General features: G+C 39.3%; 1 protein-coding gene across 3 annotated transcripts in view; it reads right to left on the bottom strand.

The window, feature by feature from the left end:
• The window catches only part of CUBN (cubilin), a 250,170-nt gene that overhangs the window by 76,918 nt on the left and 157,368 nt on the right, over nt 1-15,884 (bottom strand). For all 3 annotated transcript variants that reach the window (XM_036023812.1, XM_028507866.2, XM_036023821.1), the window contains exons 41-48: nt 14,735-14,881; nt 12,096-12,286; nt 11,736-11,919; nt 6,877-7,051; nt 5,538-5,716; nt 4,153-4,362; nt 3,410-3,550; nt 1,832-2,013 (exon numbers count right to left, since the gene is read on the bottom strand). In XM_036023812.1, the coding sequence (XP_035879705.1) occupies nt 1,832-2,013; nt 3,410-3,550; nt 4,153-4,362; nt 5,538-5,716; nt 6,877-7,051; nt 11,736-11,919; nt 12,096-12,286; nt 14,735-14,881 (1,409 nt within the window). The remainder of the gene's footprint in view (nt 1-1,831; nt 2,014-3,409; nt 3,551-4,152; nt 4,363-5,537; nt 5,717-6,876; nt 7,052-11,735; nt 11,920-12,095; nt 12,287-14,734; nt 14,882-15,884) is intronic.

The following is a 15,884-nucleotide window of genomic DNA, read 5'->3' as shown; positions in this document are numbered from 1 at the left end:
CTACAAAAACCATTTCAAAGGAAAAATAAGCCAGTACATATATCAGAATTTTAACAATGAGTCTGTAGAATTCCAAGTATTTTTATTTTTCTAAACTCTCCTAATTTCAGCCAATAAGCATGCATTGTATTCATAATCAGCAACATAGATTAAAATTAGTATAGAAATGAATTTATGTCACATAGTTACAACTGCATAATATTAATCATTGCCAAGAAAAGAAAATGTATCAAAATATGGTATAGTAGGAGTACTTAATTTTTTTTCTTCAAATATGAGAACTTGGCAAAATTTTAACCTTGAATATGATCATTTTAGGGTATTAAATAGTGGTAGAAACACACAAAGATATTTATGTTTTTAAAACTCACTACCCAACAGGAGACAATTAAATGGAAAACAAAAGTGGCTTGTTTTTCAAAAGAAACATGATGGTACTTCTATCTATTCATTCAACAACTATTGTCCTCCTTATGTGCCAGGCACTGGAGATTCAGCATTGAAGGAAGCTAAGTGCATGTCCTAATGGAGTTCACATCCTAGGTGGGGGAGCAGATAATAAGCAGCAAACACTTAAATACGCAGACTGGCAGCTGGTCAGACATGCTATAGAAACAATAATGTAGAGAACGGGAGAGGCCAAGCTGAGGTCTATTTAATGGATCAAGTCTTGAGCAGAGACCTCAATGAAGTGAAAGAATAAACCAGGCAGCCTTCTAGACAAAGGCAATAGTGCACGTGAAGTGGGCTGTGGGAGGGTCTCGGCATACTTAATGGACTGAAAAGAGGCCGGTGTGGCTGGATCCTGGGAGTGTGAGATAAGATGCAGAGGCAGGAAAGGGAGGGGCAGAAAAAAATGTAGGGCCAGTGCGCCAGTGTAAAGATTTGGGATTTTCCTATGAGTGAGAGGAGAAGCCATTAGAAGATTTTCAATGAGAATGATGTGATCTGATTTACATTTAAACCCATCACACTGGCTACCATGCAGGGAGATGAGGGTGGAAGTTATTAAAATAAATCTGAGTGGTGACTGGTAATAGTGGATGTAATAAAGAGTGGTTAAACTGTGGATCCTGTTAAAAGATACAGCCAATGGAATTTGCTTATGGATGTAATAGAAGGTGTGAGAAAAAGGACTCCCAAACACATATCGAGGTTTTTGAGCAATCGGGAGTTTGGAATTATATTATTATACTGTGATAACAAACCCTGAAGAAAGGACAAGTTGGGTGGGAAATATGCTAATATTAATCTACTACCATCACAGTAAATATGCATATATTTCTGTCATTTCACAATTAACAACCATATTTCACACTCATGAATCACACTTTTGTCTTTTGCTAATAGGGGGTAAAAATCCCAATGGTGTACATCAAAGCATTTGAGCTTGGCAACATGGAGGGCAAGCAACCCTGGTCTCTCAAAGGGGTCACTCAGTACCTCTGCACAGAACAGGACCACTCATCTGCTTTACACTTTTGGTGGTGGGTTGTTCTGTGACTCTGGTCTCATTTAGCCATGTGCTACCCACAGGCATAATTTCTCTGTTTACCCCATTTTGCCATGTATAATGATCATTAGCTCTTAAAATTTGTCCTACCTGATGTATGACCCTGATGTATGTTGTGACCTCTAATAGCCTCTTAAAACAGCTTTTACAAATATTGCAGTTTATTGTGATTTTGTCCTATTTAAAATACTTAGAATTTTTCTGAAACACAGTTGCACAATGGGAATATTCTTAACCCAGTTTTATGACTATGATTTATGAGTCAATTAACCCCTTTACCAATGGAATATAATATCTCTGACTGCACAGGACACTTACTGTCACGTGCTCGCTGCTGCAGGACGGATGGGCTTCCAGCCTCAGGTTGTTAAAAGTTAGTGTGACCTGCTTTCCTTCCTGCACAGTGATTCTCCACTCACAGATCCGGCCATGAGGATTTGGGTTTGGGTAGTTGGGAGAAGTAAATGTTCCAGCAGGGCCCTGTAGATCCCCACCACATTCTGAAGGGGGAGAAAAAACAAGGGAACTTTCAATGAAACCAAATCGACCCCTTCTATAAAGAATGTTCTCAAAATTAAAGGTTTATTTTTTCATTCTCACACTACACAAATCATTGCTCTTATTTATGTGAACCCTGAGAAAGAAGACACCTACTCAGAAGGGATCTCAGTGGCTAACTGGGCTCCAATTTAAAAAACAAAGCCTAGAAGCCATTTCTGCACAGGTGCCTCTCAGGGAGAAGCTTGCACTAAACTGCCTGCCTGCGCTATGTTTCTGCATTCTGAGCCAGCCCTTATAAAGGAGTTCCTGGAGCCCTACTACAACCAGTAGGACAGAGGCTTCCCCATCCAATTGGAGCTGCATAGCCATATCCCCATCAGCTTCTTCATCGACCAATCAGAGTGGCTCTATTCCAACCAATCAGGACAGTGCCTTGTAGACTAATCAAACAGTGAAATTTGGAGTCCTCATTTGCATGAGGACAAACCAATCAGCGACTAGCAGTGGGGACTTCTGTCTATATAAATCAGCTTCCCTGTGGCTCTGGGAGTAGTTTTCCTTTCCACCCAAGACTGCGTTTCCCCTGCTGGAGCTGAGACACCCAAGATGTCTCACCAGAACAGAATGGGACAGACCAGTGCAGAGCAGAGAAGACGGGTGAAGACCACAGCAGAGCTCTCCAGCCAGAGAGGGGCCTGGCCTCAGGGCTGCCTAGCCACAGGGTCGCCTCACAGCTATGCTGTTATCACTATTGAGCTGTTTTGCAATTAATCAAGTTTCCTCTTCACTGCACCCCAAACTTGGGGTTCCTACTGGCATTGAATTGTTGCCAACAACCAGTGGTTGACACTTATAACTATATGGATGTGAGGGTTTTTATAGAACATTTGTATTTACCTCCTATTTCTAATATTAATATTTGATCTTTGTTCCAAGGAGGATAGTTCACAGCTTTTATCTTCCTGGCCCCAAAAATATGGCAGACCAATAAATGTAGTAATCTTAGACTTAGGAAAGTCATAGGGCTAAAATAATTATCCATTTTTTTCAGACAAGATCTTTATTTTACCTGAGTTTTTCAGGGAATTTGGAATGCAAATTCTGAGTAGCACTAACGGACTGGCTTCCTTAAGATAAGTAATGCCATATAGCTCCAATCCCTTCCCATTTCCCCTGAATGCTGGTTCCCTTCCTGCAGCATTGCTCACAGTTGTGGTTTTTCACTTACTGCTGTGACTGTTAGATTAATGTTTGCCTCCCCACTAAGCTGTAAGGTCCAAGAAGACAGGGCTCATTTTTTTTTTGTCCAACTGTTATAGCATCAGTTCCTAGCATAGTGTCTATCCAGTGTTGGTGCTCAATAATACATATCTTTAAATAAATCCATGAACTTACCTTCCAGACTGGACTCAAACCGAAGTCTGAATCCTGAGGCAGTAAGAGAGCCATCTGTGACAAACCTGACCACAGCAACATTGCTGGAAGTGTCTATGCTCTCAGGAATGGTGCTTCCACAGTATCTGCCCAGTAAGTTTCCTGTGAGAGTCAAATAAGTAAGTATGTATATGTCCAGGTGCAGGGAAAAATAAAAGATAAGACTGTATCTGCAGAGAAATGATAATTTCTGTCAAGAGAAGTAGGCCAAGCATGAAGAAAAATCAATATATTCAAATATATGAAATGTAACAAAACCGGCAACGGATCAGGGCTCGGGTATCTGAGAATAATAAGGAAGGCTAGCTCATCTGGTTAAAGAAATAGAGTGACATCTATTTCTCATAGTATCTCATACCATCTCACCGTATTCCCAGGTTAAATTACCCTTTCCTCTCCTTACAGGACAGGATGTCCCTCAAATAATTGTGTATGACACTGGAATGTCACAGCAGGAAGAAGAAGCCTTCCCTACATTGTGTTCTTTCAGTGGGTCTCCAGGGTAGGCTGTAGAAGGGCACCTGCAGCTCAGGACACCCATTGTTTATAGGAGCATCAAGGGGGAGCAAAGCTGGCACATCTGTATTTCTCTGCCAAGAATAGACATCGTTGTGCTTTTCTTGGAAGTGAGGACACTTCAAAGGCTGAATGAGTACATGTGAAAATAAACACCCTGCAAAAGACAGCAGACATATTTTACTGACCAGAGGTATGGTTTTCCCAGATCTCAACAAAGTCTTTTTCACAGCCAGAGGAGTTCTGAAGGTTAAAGTCATCAAAATGGATGGTGAGATAGTGCCCCGAGGCACCCAGGAGGTGCCACTCACAGAATAAATCGTCCATGTATGGGAGTGTTGGATAGCCGATGCTTTGGATGACACCACTCTGCCCTGTCATTGTCCCCCCACAACGGGCTGCAGAAACAAAGAGCAATATTCTATTAGAGTTTTAAGAAATTTCACCAGCACATCTGAAAATTTTTAGGTGTCAAGTGAACATGAATTGAACTTTTAAAAAATTCTGGAAATGTTTGGTTAGTGCTTCCCTTACTATTGGAAATCTTCTTTCGATGTAGAGAGAAATGATAACACAAGAGTAATCCAATAATGAGAAATGGAAGACTGGGAGACTGTTGAAGGCATATTCTGTAATATCTCTAATTCTCTCGGGATACCGTGTAAAAGCTATTAGTTGTAATTACGCTTCATTTCAAGAACCAACTGATAGACAGATAGGGCCTGCCTCTATCCATGTTGGTGATTCTGAAAGCCGAGTAGAAATTCTGCTGGAAACGGTGCTGTGGTTCATTTCTGATGCCTACTGCTTCTGGTTTAATTATCAAATCCATGTTTCACTGTAGTAACTGGTATCTCAGGGCCTTGAAAATTACTATTCAATTACTTTTCATTAGGCCAATGTGATAGATTGAATTATATACACTTTGTATCAGGCTATGAAACAACCTGTGGTATAGGTTAAATGTTGTCACAACTAGGCTTTGCAGGTGTTGGGTGTGTTAAATACGTTTAGTTAGTGTCAGACCTACCTTCAATTCTATGTAATTACATCATGTTACAGTGAATTCTTGGATGCATATTTATTGCTCACTTTTTAATAAGGAAATCAAAACACTGAAAAGACATTTGCTTTGTGTCTAGTGACTCATTTGGCACTAAAGGCTTAGAAGAAAAACATCTCACTTATTTATTAATGACAAGTATTTCAAAATCACTGTTCTAAATATAATTAATATTTACTAAAGAGTTTTACTATTCAAAGTAATACATATTTTATGATAACAGAAAAAAACAAGAATTTGATTTAACTGAATATGTTTTTCACAAACAACTTAGGAAAAATACAAAATATTCAAGTTTGTAAAAAAAAGTGTTTTAAAATGGAAATCAAAGTAAAAATTAAAATTACTAAATGACTTGCAGTTTTAAACATATTCTTTACTTCTATCACTAAAATAATTATTAAAATTAGGCAGATAGAAAGGTTTCTTTTATAATGGTGTGTTTTCAGAAAAGTTCTAATGTATTTATTCTATCACTACTTTCTTATAGAATATAAAAAATATTGTTACCTATAGAATACTTGGCCTTGAACCCCACATGTGTAGAGCTGCTGTCAGACCGGAATCTCAAATACATCACCTCTCCTGAGGACAACTGGCTTCTGGGCAAAGATGTCCCACAAAACTTGGAAATTATTGGTGCATTTGAATCAGCTCCATCTCGCAATTCAAGATAATTGGATGTACAGCTAACATGAAAGAAAATTCTGTTTAATATATCAAGACAATTGCTCTGACATATTTTGCTTGAAAAAGATTTTTCTTACTTTTTCTAAGGGCATTATTAAGCTATCTTTTTTGGAGCAGAAGACACTGTGACAGAGTCAATTTAAGTGCCATGTTACTTCAGAATATTCCTCCTAATCATAACACACCCTTTATTTAGTTAGTAGCTGAAAAAGATGGGTTCTACATGTACTGCACTGAAGAATATTCACTTGTCTTCTATATTCTGTATTAGTTTCACAAATTTAAAAGTTATTCTCAAATTACCCCCGAGGAATTTTTTTAAAGTATTTTGTTTCACATGATAATTCAACACATTTCACATGACACAGATGAACTCTCTCTTGACAGCTCTGTGAGCAGGGTTAATGGCGAGTCTCAGCTGGAATTTTCTATGTATGTAAAAGAGGGCAAGAATTTACCCAATGTTTCTTAAGAAGGTCAATCAGTCAATTAATGTCCACTGAGGGGAAGAGTAACATCATATAAGATGCCCAGAAATGCTAAATAAAAGCTCTTGTATATGTTTTGTGCAAATGCATGAACACTTTTGTTAACTGAAAAAGAAATACAATTTTTTTTTTGGGTCTGTGTGGTCATTTGCTTTGTGTTCACCATAGTAAGACTTACTTTCTGGTGTGTTGTCTTTCAAAATTCTTATTAAATAAGGATTAGAATTTGTATTGTACTTGCATTAGTCCTGTTTCTGACATCCCTTGTGTCACATAACATAAATTTTCATATTTTAAACAAAAGTTTTATCATTTATGACACTCAGTATGAGGCTGGGCAAATAAATACTCATCTACCAGAGACACTATTTTTCCTGTGAGAGGAAGGGCAGGTCACATAAATCTCAAACAGCCATCCTCAGTGTCTCTTGGAGGATGTGCATGGGGTCACGAGGGACAGTATCTGTGTTCAGAATCTGCTCAGCTGACAGGAGAGTGGCTGTCAGGCAACATATTCAGGCTGGAGGCATTAAAACATTTTTTTTCTCCATTCCTAGATTGCCTGAGCAGTATACATTGCTAAGAAATGAAGACAGAAGTTGTACTGAGACATGACAGCTGAAAAAAAGGACTAACTCTGGCCAGGTGAAAATTAAATGGAGGTCACCTACTTGGGTGTTACTTCAATATTGAATTGATCTTCAAACTGAAGCTTTATGAGCTTTCCGGGAGGAGCAGCTATGAGCCAAATGCAATCAGCGTGCTGGGGATAATTGTCTGGGTGGTTGGGGGAGGTCACATATCCAACAGAGTCCGCATCATGGATGTAGATATGACCCCCACAGGCTGTCAGAAAACACAGTTAAATCAATCTACAGGCTGGGGAAACAGGACACAATCAACTGCCATGATCATTTAAAAATATCTCTTTATCTATATTTCCAATGTCAACTTCCTTTCATCTAAAATTATCCTCACTCACTTTTTAAGCAAATAAATTCTGAACTTGCTATCAAGGGAGCTACCAAGTGTGTCACTTTTTAATTTGCCAAACCATATATCCTCTCTGGAAGTTTCACTTTTCCTTAAAGCCAACAAAATGACCACAGCGCACAGCGCATGCAGTAGAATGTCACAGAAGCACTATTAACCGCCACTTAAACGAGCGTGTAAATGCACTAGCACTTGTAACTGCCCAGTGACTATCCAGTTCAGCAGAACAATGCAGAGCCTGATCTTATGTGTTTAAAATGCTTAACAGATATATATTTGCACAACTATGTGGGCATTCACTCATTATGTTTCTTCAGGATTTTTATGTATTTGCAGAGCAAGAGATGACTGGCATGAGAGAATTTATTAGCCAGTTTTTGCAAGAAGATGAGTGAGCTTTTTAAACTTTTCTAAAAGACCAAAGTATTATGTAAAAATACTTCCATTTTATCAACAGACAATTTTTTTTGGCAATCTCAGCAAGTAAACCAAGCAATAAACTGGCTATATTGGGTACTAGGAATGCCAATGAAATGAACCTGTCCAATACCTTAGCCTCACAGATATAGGATCTAATAAATTCTATTGCCATTTTTTTCCACTGTCCTTCAGCCACTTATGGTCATTTCCTGAATTTTATCATTACCTAGAACTCCTTAATCAGTGAAACCTTAAAATGCAAATTCCTTTGATTGCTTTTAACTCCCTTGCTCCTTGTCTCTCCTTCAGAATTCTTACAAAATTTCAGTTTCATGGTTGTAACAATCAAATTATTCATCAAAATTTCTGCCATTACAAATGCATGTTCTCCATTCTCAATACTGCCAAGCAATACCCTCATTTTTATCATATAGCCCTGGCCAGGTTGCTCATTTGGTTGGAGCATCATCCCATGCAACAAAATGTGGTGGGTTCGATCCCTGGTCAGGGCACATTCCTAGGTTGTGGGTTTGACCTCTGGTCAGGGTGCATATGGGAGGCAATCAATCAATGTCTCTCTCTCTCTCTTCCTCCCTCTCTAAAAATCAATAAAAATATATACCTTTGGGTGAGGATTAAAATAAAAAATGTTCAAATGACAACAACTATTTAAAACTTGACTATATGCTTTAAACCCTTCATTCTCTCCATTTCCTTACTAGTCTCAGCACCAGACCTCGAGTTTTACCTAAGAAAGAGCGTAGAAGTCAGATGAGACCCCTCTCTATTTGTTACTCCCTCACTTGTTACCATCCTTAATAAAGTCATTTGTTTCTTTACCCTCCTTTAGTTATTTGTGTACACTGTCTTCCTGTATTGGCTGGGGCTCGCATTCTATTCTGTCTCCTCAGGGACCTTGCCCTCCACTTACACTTTTAATCACTCTTCTTTGTCCCTTTGATCTTTCTATATATTATAAGCTCAAGAAATTTACAGTCACTCTCTTTACTTCCTCACCACCATCTTTTTCATTCTCTTCATCTTCCCTTCACTTTTCAGCCCCATGAAAGCACTCTTGTCCAGGGCCACAGTCGCCTCACCACTGTGCGCCCAGAGGTCTTTTTAAGTCTCTGTCTTATATCCACAGCATGTAACATGGTTGGCCCATCTTCCTTCTTTACACTTCTGTCCCTCAGTTTCTTGGACATTACACTCTCCTCTCCTTGTTTTATCCCTCTCACCACCCCTCCTTTGGTCCCTGAGCAGCTCTTTCTAGGCCTTTCCTAGCACTGCTGGAAATCCCGAGGGATCCTTCTGTAGGCCCCTCATCTTCTCAATCTAAATAATTTTCTGACTAACATCATTCATCTTTATGACATAAGCTACTACACAGCCATTCTGCGAATGATTCACATATTGCTAGATTCAGTCCAGATCCCTGTTCTGACCGGTAGACTCCTGTTCCAACAGCCTACGGGATATCTCCAGTGGATGCAACTCAGAGATTTCAAACTGACCACGTCCCTAACTGACTTATTATCTACTTCCTATCTCAAGGCTCAAGTATGAGTTAATGACAGTATCTGCCCTTCTTACCAACTCCTTATCCATCCTCACTACCTTATTTTTCTTCTTAATACATTTTACCATATGACACACTGTGTATCTTATTTATTGTCTGGGTTTTAACATTAAAATAAGGCTTCGTGAGGACATGGATTTTATTTGTTTACTGCTCTAGCCCCAGGACCCAGTACAGTGTCTGTCACATAGTGACTTCTTAAGTTTGTGAGATTGAAATATCCACCCAGCCAGCAATCTATGGGCCATCCATGAGGCCTTCCAACCCTTGCCTCCTTTCCCACATCCAACTGACCTCAAAATCTACTCAATTCCATATTTATAACATCTCTCAATATGCCTTCTTTTCTAAATTCTGACAGACATTGCTTTAGTTCAGGGCCTAATACTTTTTTCCTGAATTACTCTTTTGTCTGTCTCTCCACCTTAGTCTTTTCCCTTTCAATGTGTTTCCAGTGGTGCGACCACACTGATGTTGCTAATCTGAGCATGCCACTCATGCTTTGGATTAAAATCTTTCAAGGGCTCCCCGATGCCTTTCAGCATAACTCCCTATGGAGGCAGCTGTGGCCCTTAGCACTATGACTCCTGCCTGCTTCGTCACCATTACATTTACCTCCTTTCAACTCTGTTCTCCAGCAGCAGTGAATTCTTTCAAATCCATGGATATGCCTTATTGTATAACCATTGAGACTTTTTGTGTGGTCACATCTTTTCCTCACTGAATAGCATATCTCTGTTCACCCACTTTCTCTGGAGCCTCCTCTGATCCTTTAAGCTGAGTTAGGTGTTCCTCTTAAGTGTTTGCATAGCTCCTGATGCACTCCTCTCTCTAGCTCTTACCATGCCATGTTCTAATTGTACTTTGCTTGTCTGTCTCCTCCACTGCACGGTGAACTCCTTGGCAAAACTTGGTAGCTTGCAAGGTGTAAAGCACTTGGTACATGTTTTAATAATTAATTAATAAGCCAATTGATTGGTGAAGACATAGAGCATTTACCATAGGAACATGGAACTCTCAATCAACCATATTGAAGGAATATCTCTGGAGAAAGATGGTATAGAACTAGGAGGATTTGGTGTCAAAAGTTTTCCAAATACCATGTTAAAGGCTAATAAATAGTAGTGGCAGAGAAGTTAAGTGTGGTAGAAAGATAGATGGGGGAAGTAGAAGGCTGATTGTGTAGTTAGGGAAAATGGTGAAATTAGAAAGTCCAGAGAAACAAGAGTGATTAAATTGTTGGGTTAAGCAGTAGGTTTTGAAATCCAAGGCCAGCTAAGTCTAATATTAATGTCAGAAAGATGGGGAGAAGGTAATAGCCATACCATTCTTGCATGAACAGAGGGTCCACAAAGGAACAATAAAAGCCGCAATGTTTGTGAATAGACCTTTAGTGTATCTGGGTTCCCAGTAAACGTTGACTTTAAAGATACAATTCAAAAGTGAGTCTAGCATGGTAAAAATGGAGAAGTTGAATTCTGTGGAGCAGGCTGAAGTCTCTTCGCTAGACACAGGCACTGTTACACTATAAAGTCTTGGGACCAGGCGGAATCCTGCCCAGCCATGACTCAGCAGCAGAGCTCTGCACTGAGACAGGGATGGATGACAAACTCCTGATCTACAATGTAATGATGCTGGTGTCACAGAGCTGTATTTTTAAAGGCTCCTTACAAGTGCCAGAGCCACGTGTGCTGAGAAGAGACAGAAGGACAGTCTCTGTAGTCACAGAAACTACTCGAGTGATTAGCTGACTTTTTGTATCCATTGATGGAGACTTACTTCATTTTCTTTTCCCAAAAGAGGAAATTATGCTGGCATTTTAAATTCTCATTTTTTACAGGATGTGTAATAAAATATAACTTCATAAATTAGTGTGTATTTTGAAATAGATTTAAAAATCTGAAATGGAGATCATAGGATTATCCTGCAATTCATATTATCTAAGTTTGAAGCAAAAACATACTCTCTGCTCATACTACTCCTTTATCTGAAGTTATGTTTATTTAGTTATTTATTCAATTAAACATTATGTAAAAATAAATATTACAAAATTAAATCATTACAGTAGAATTAAATATCATTATAATCAAGTATAATTAAGATAATTAAATCAAGATCACTACTGTAATATATAATTAAATGAGTAATAATAGAGAGGATCATGTGTTCATTTAAAGGAAAACATACACATGATTACAAAACAATGCAATTATCATTCTTAAAATGTTTCTCTAAGTGCGTGTAATTTATACTCATGGAGAATTTGTTCATTCACTTGTTATGTAGCCTTGGGGTCAAAAAACAGCCTCATTTTACTTAGGTAAGTAAAATGGAAACAATGGTACCTTCCCTAAAAAGCAGCCATGATGAGAGATGGACTGTACTGAACACAAAGCAAGTGCTTGATAAGAGGTGGCTACTCTCATTACTTTTATTTCAGAAAGGAAAATTTTATGTTTCTCAAGTCTCTTTAAACAAGAAAGACCAAATAATTACAGGAAAAGTACAGACATTATTCTCAATGAAAATACTTACCTAAACTCTTTGCTTCATATTTGATCTTAAATCCTTGGCCCCCATTACTATTATCAGAAACAAACTGAACAAGCATTTGGTTATCCGAGGTGAACAGAGTGGATGAAGGGCGACTGCCACAGAAATGGCCATTTCCTCCATGGGGTCCCAGGGGTGGAGAAGAGGTATCAGGTCCATTTTTTAGCTGGAAACACAAATTAAAATTGTATACATTCCTTCACATTAATAAAGATGAAATCAAGAAGTTCTATTAATTTATCCAGGAGAGAGAAATCATCATTTTATTTTCTGAATGAAATCTGCTGAATGAAATATTTTCTGCAGAGAAAATAATGAGAAAAAGTAGCAAACAAGACCTACCACCAAGTAATCCCCCTGGCTACAAGAAGAGTCTCTGTTTGTAATCTGGAAGGGCTGCTCGAAATGGACAGCGATGGTCAGACCACTCTGAACCAGGACGTGCCAGGAGCAGTTGAGATTGGGAGGGTAGGTCTCGGGATAGTTGGGTGATGTGATGATCCCTCTGTTAGCATGTAAATATCCACCACAACCTTCCCAAGAAGAAACAAAGAGAATTAATTTTTTAATTGAAAAATTGAAGAAACTTTTTAAATAACATTTACAAGTGGATTTGGGGGGCTTTCTATTTTTCCTAAGGATTTGCAAACTTAGGCAATGGAAATATGGTTTCACAACAGCATGGATGGAACTGAAGAGCATTATGCTAAGTGAAGTAAGCCAGGAGGTGGAAGACAAATACCATATGATCTCACCTTTAACAGGAACCTAAACAACAAAACAAACAAGCAAGCAAAATATAACCACAGAATTGAAATAAAGAACAAACTGACAGTAACCAGAGGGGAGGGGGAAGGGAGATAACAGGGGAAAGAAGGGGAAGGGTCATCAAGGAACATGTATAAAGGACCCGTGGACAAAGCCAAAGCGAGTAGGATTGAAGGTGGGAGGTGGCGATGGGTGGGGCAAGGGAAAGTAATGGTGGGAAAATGGAGACAACTGTATTTGAACATTAATTTAAAAATGATAAAAAGAAAAGTAAAAGAAATGTGGTTTGAAACTAACTGAGGCCAAAGTGTGGGAAATGATTAGCACAACAAGCATTTCATGAGTGCACACTACTGGGTACTTATTGTTGCTAAGATTGGGAAAGTTAAGTAAGCAATAGAGACAAATTACTTTCATGAAGCTTACTTTACAGACGAGGAAGATATACAATAAACACATATAGTATGTGAGATGGTGATAACTTCTCCAAAGAAAAGTGAACAAGGAACGGGACAGTGGCACTGTTCTGCCTGTGGAAGTCAGAAAAGGCCATATTGTTGGGGGAGCATCTGAGCAGGACCTGAATGAAATGAGAGCTGAGCCACAGACAGTCCAGTCGAGAAAACATTTGGTGAAAAGGCTTGATGTGCGTGGTGAGTACATCATGGAAGTCAGAGTGGACCAGGCAGAGTGAGAGATCCAAAAGGCAGGAGGGTAGGTCATTCAGGAAACTAAAAGGATTTACTTTTAATAAGGAAGGAAGACACTGAAGAGTTTTGAGTATCATAATGGCATGATCTGACTTAACTTTTAAAAGAATCACCCTATCTGCAATACTTAACCTGTAAGTTTGGGGGCGGCGCAGGGGAAAGCAGAAGCAGGGTGCCCAGGAAAGGAGTGATTTTCTGAGTCCGAGGAGAGAGGACAGACGCCTGGACTAGGGTGGGGAGGCAGACATGTGAGAAGGTGTGGGGATCTAGATTTATTGTGAGGGTAGAACCATTTTGATTTTTTAATGATTAGGATTTATAGAGTGAGAAAAGATGAATCAAGGATGATTGCCAAGCTTTTTGGCTTAAATAGCTTGAAGAAAGTACTTTTTACTTACTAAAATGGAGAAGAGGGTGGCATGAGAAAGTTTGGGGGAGGCGGTAGGAAATGGTGGGAGTCAAGAGTTCCGTTTTTCTCATGGCAACTTTATATATTATGAGCTGTCAGACATATATACATGCAACACATGATGTAAAGCGAGAGGTTGGGAGTTAAGGAGAGAGAGCGGCCAGAGCAGGCAGTAACTCGCCAGTTGGCAGGGGCTGAACAGCTCCTCAGTAAGTTAAGAGTAGAAGAGTGCATTCAAGTAGCTGCATCGCAGGGGTGGAAATTTATCTTAGGTCTGATTCCAAAGCCTGTCCTGTTAAATCACTGTGCAGCCTGCCTCCCTTGAGGAAGACAATTTATCTTCAATTGTTCTCGACTCTACAAAAGGCATACATAATAGTGAATATTAATTTTTAAGGTCTAGATTGATAATCTACATCATGTTTTTCAGTTAAAAATCATGGGAGACTTTTGATATTCCACACTCCACAGACTACTTCTTAAACTTTAATCTATTTTGGATTTAAGGTTATTATGTGACTCCACATTTTGTCAAGTTTTAGAAGTCTCAATCACACTACACATGACAGCCTCCCATACACTGTGCACATTCTCTGACTCATCAAATTCATTTTTTAAGACCAACAAGCTCTTCCTGTCACCCTTCCAATGAATTATCCTGGCCGAGGGATTAATGAAGATATCTTCTGTATTACTTTGACTGGTTATTTCTTAGATTGATGATAACTCTGACTTATTGCTTCTTTGATGTGCAATGGCTTTGTGCTGTCTCCTAGTTCCAGCCACAGCTAGGCTGAAAATTTGTTTTAAAGATCTTACTCTTGTGCCTACTGTGGAGAGAAGATGGACCACCCAGGGACATGAAGGAAGGACCTTCTTTTTACAACTTGGCCAGTTTTTTGGATCAGGACTCGGTACCTGATATAAGGATAGCCAACCAGAGGCTGGGCAGAGACCTGTGTGCTCTGACTTATAATAAACCTGTGTCCTGGCATGGAAAAATGAGCAGAGCATATTAGGGAGCAAACAAGAGATAGGTGAGCTGAAATGAGATAAGGCAAAATAAATTCAAACAAAGTCTTAAAACACATTACTCTTGTGAAAGGATGCATTAAAGCCCGCCCTGGTTATACTGAAGTCCGAGGTAAACTGGATCCACATATACTCCCCAGTAGACCGGATGGGTCCAGGGATCTCTCTGCCACAGAGAACTGCGAGTTGCTGGGCCATGTTATTGTCACCTAGGACAAAAGAAAGGAAACATCAGCATGAAAGTATGTTTTCAGAATTGCCTCCACCATCATCTGCAACCCAACCAAAGCAGCTCACACATTTTTCTCAGAATGACACCATTCCTAGCAAATATTGGGGTTCTCTAATACAAGGACACTCCAGGGACTACATCACTGTGGCTCCAGTTTGTAATGGTGCCACCTGCCTTTTCCTTTACCCTTTCTGATAAAGACTTCTTTGACATGGACAATAGTGTGGTGATTGCTGAGGAGAGGGGTGTATATGGGAACTAAATGGCAAAGGAAAAAATACAACAAAGATTAAATTTTTTTAAAAAAAGTCTTCTTTGACAGTTACCATTGCCTCTCTGAAAACTGGCTGGCAGCTTCCTGGCACTAAAAATCAACATCAGAGTACACTGGGTTGGCAGTAACTGTGGAGCGCTACTGTGTGCATTAGACACTGATCTAAATCTTATTTTTATTTATTTATTTATTTATTTTAAATTTTCTAATTGTTGTTCCATTTTCCCACCACTACTTTCTCCCACCCCATCTACCCCCACCTCCTACCCTCAGTCCTGCCCCCCTTTGGCTTTGTCCATGGGTCCTTTATACATGTTCCTTGATGACCCTTCCCTTTCTTTACCCCATTATATCTCTCTCCCCCGCCCCTCTGGTTACTCAGTTTGTTCTTTATTTCAATGTCTCTGGTTATATTTTGCTTGCTTGTTTGTCTTGTTGATTAGGTTCCACTTATAGGTGAGATCATATGGTATTTGTCTTTCACCACCTGGCTTATTTCACTTAGCATAATGCTCTCCACTTCCATCCATGCTGTCATGAAGGCTAGGAGCCCCTACTTTCTTTCTGGTATGTAGTATTCCTTGTGTAAATGTACCATAGTTTTTGATCCACTCATTTACTGATGGGCACTTAGGTTGCTTCCAGCACTTGGCTATTGTAAATTGTCCTGCTATGAACATTGGGGTGTGTGGGTTCTTATGGATTG

Source organism: Phyllostomus discolor, chromosome 1, assembly GCF_004126475.2.
Source record: "Phyllostomus discolor isolate MPI-MPIP mPhyDis1 chromosome 1, mPhyDis1.pri.v3, whole genome shotgun sequence".
Lineage (NCBI taxonomy): Eukaryota > Metazoa > Chordata > Mammalia > Chiroptera > Phyllostomidae > Phyllostomus > Phyllostomus discolor.
Note: the sequence above shows the minus strand (reverse complement) of the source record. Positions and strands in the feature narration are given on the sequence as shown.